At 32.3% G+C, this 2,419-nt stretch overlaps 1 protein-coding gene across 1 annotated transcript in view; it reads left to right on the top strand.

Annotated features, from left to right (window-relative positions):
- Positions 1-1,090: 1,090 nt before the first annotated feature.
- The window catches only part of LOC137627372 (uncharacterized), a 25,733-nt gene continuing 24,404 nt past the window's right edge, over positions 1,091-2,419 (top strand). Inside the window, exon 1 of the mRNA XM_068358460.1 lies at positions 1,091-2,409. Coding sequence (XP_068214561.1) covers positions 1,091-2,409 — 1,319 coding nt within the window. The remainder of the gene's footprint in view (positions 2,410-2,419) is intronic.

Here is a 2,419-nt window from a genome sequence, read left to right as displayed (position 1 = left end):
GGAGAGACGTCGAGGGAAAGACGAGAAAGAAGACACATGGGAACATGAAGGATGAGAAACGAAGAGGGGGAAGAAAAGATGAATAGAAATACAAGGAAGAGGAAATAAAAAAAAAAAGGCACGTATGAAAATGCGGGCATGGAAAGAGACAAAGGAATACATTTGTGAATGATGGTAAATGTAAAGTGAATTAAGATAATTCTGGTAAATTTAGAATAATGTAAAGAAAAGAAAACGTGAAAATACAGTAGACTAAGTAAAGGATAATATAGAGCATAATTACTAATTACGAAATTATAGATGATAAAATACTCTGGTACAACCTAATAAGGATGATTATACACTTGAAAACGAGAGAGAGAGAGAGAGAGAGAGAGAGAGAGAGGAGAGAGAGAGAGAGAGAGAGAGAGAGATGTCAATCAATCCATTTTATTGGCAATATGATAAACATTCGAATACAATAAATCATCATCATCATCATCTCCTACGCCTATGGACGCAAAGGGCCTCGGTTAGATTTCGCCAGTCGTCTCTATCTTAAGATTTTAAATCAATACTTCTCCATTCTTCGTCACGTACTTCACGCTTCATAGTCCTCAGCCATGTAGGCCTGGGTCTTCTTATAAAACATATTATATATGATCAATACTTATTCAATTTTCGTCACATACTTCACGCTTTATAGTCCTCAGCCATGTAGGCCTGGGTCTTCTAATAAAATAAATATCTTACATATTATTGCCCTCTGCGTTAGTTTTCGTTGAACCAAGTGAACTACGCTCTCGAAGTAAACAGGGTGTACCATTTTATTCAATAAATACACACAATTTAACAATATATACATATATCTAAGGACAACATGTTCCTAGAAATTCACATTAATATACTCAAAAAATCTGTCGACAGCATGTTCCTAGAAATTCACATTAATATACTCAATCTGTCGACATGTTCCTAGAAATTCACATTAATATACTCAAACAATCTGTCGACAACATGTTCCTAGAAATTCACATTAATATACTCAAACAATCTGTCGACAACATGTTCCTGGAAATTCACATTTATACTCAAACAATCTGTCGACAACATGTTCCTAGAAATTCACATTAATATACTCAAACAATCTGTCGACAACATGTTCCTAGAAATTCAAATTAATATACTCAAACAATCTGTCGACAACATGTTCCTAGAAATTCACATTAATATACTCAAACAATCTGTCGACAACATGTTCCTAGAAATTCACATTAATATACTCAACAAATCTGTCGACAACATGTTCCTAGAAATTCACATTAATATACTCAACAAATCTGTCGACAACATGTTCCTAGAAATTCACATTAATATACTCAACAAATCTGTCGACATGTTCCTAGAAATTCACATTAATATACTCAAAAAATCTGTCGACAACATGTTCCTAGAAATTCACATTAATATACTCAACAAATCTGTCGACATGTTCCTAGAAATTCACATTAATATACTCAAACAATCTGTCGACAACATGCTCCTAGAAATTCACATTAATATACTCAAACAATCTGTCGACAACATGTTCCTAGAAATTCACATTAATATACTCAAAAAATCTGTCGACATGTTCCTAGAAATTCACATTAATATACTCAAACAATCTGTCGACAACATGTTCCTAGAAATTCACATTAATATACTCAAACAATCTGTCGACAACATGTTCCTAGAAATTCACATTAATATACTCAACAAATCTATCGACATGTTCCTAGAAATTCACATTAATATACTCAAAAAATCTGTCGACAACATGTTCCTAGAAATTCACATTAATATACTCAAAAAATCTGTCGACATGTTCCTAGAAATTCACATTAATATACTCAAACAATCTGTCGACAACATGTTCCTAGAAATTCACATTAATATACTCAACAAATCTGTCGACATGTTCCTAGAAATTCACATTAATATACTCAAAAAATCTGTCGACATGTTCCTAGAAATTCACATTAATATACTCAAACAATCTGTCGACAACATGTTCCTAGAAATTCACATTAATATACTCAAACAATCTGTCGACAACATGTTCCTAGAAATTCACATTAATATACTCAACAAATCTATCGACAACATGTTCCTAGAAATTCACATTAATATACTCAAAAAATCTGTCGACAACATGTTCCTAGAAATTCACATTAATATACTCAAAAAATCTGTCGACATGTTCCTAGAAATTCACATTAATATACTCAAAAAATCTGTCGACATGTTCCTAGAAATTCACATTAATATACTCAAACAATCTGTCGACAACATGTTCCTAGAAATTCACATTAATATACTCAACAAATCTATCGACAACATGTTCCTAGAAATTCACATTAATATACTCAAAAAATCTGTCGACAACATGTTCCTAGAA

The sequence above is a fragment of the Palaemon carinicauda genome, chromosome 35 (assembly GCF_036898095.1).
Source record: "Palaemon carinicauda isolate YSFRI2023 chromosome 35, ASM3689809v2, whole genome shotgun sequence".
Classification (NCBI taxonomy): Eukaryota; Metazoa; Arthropoda; class Malacostraca; order Decapoda; family Palaemonidae; genus Palaemon; species Palaemon carinicauda.
Note: the sequence above shows the minus strand (reverse complement) of the source record. Positions and strands in the feature narration are given on the sequence as shown.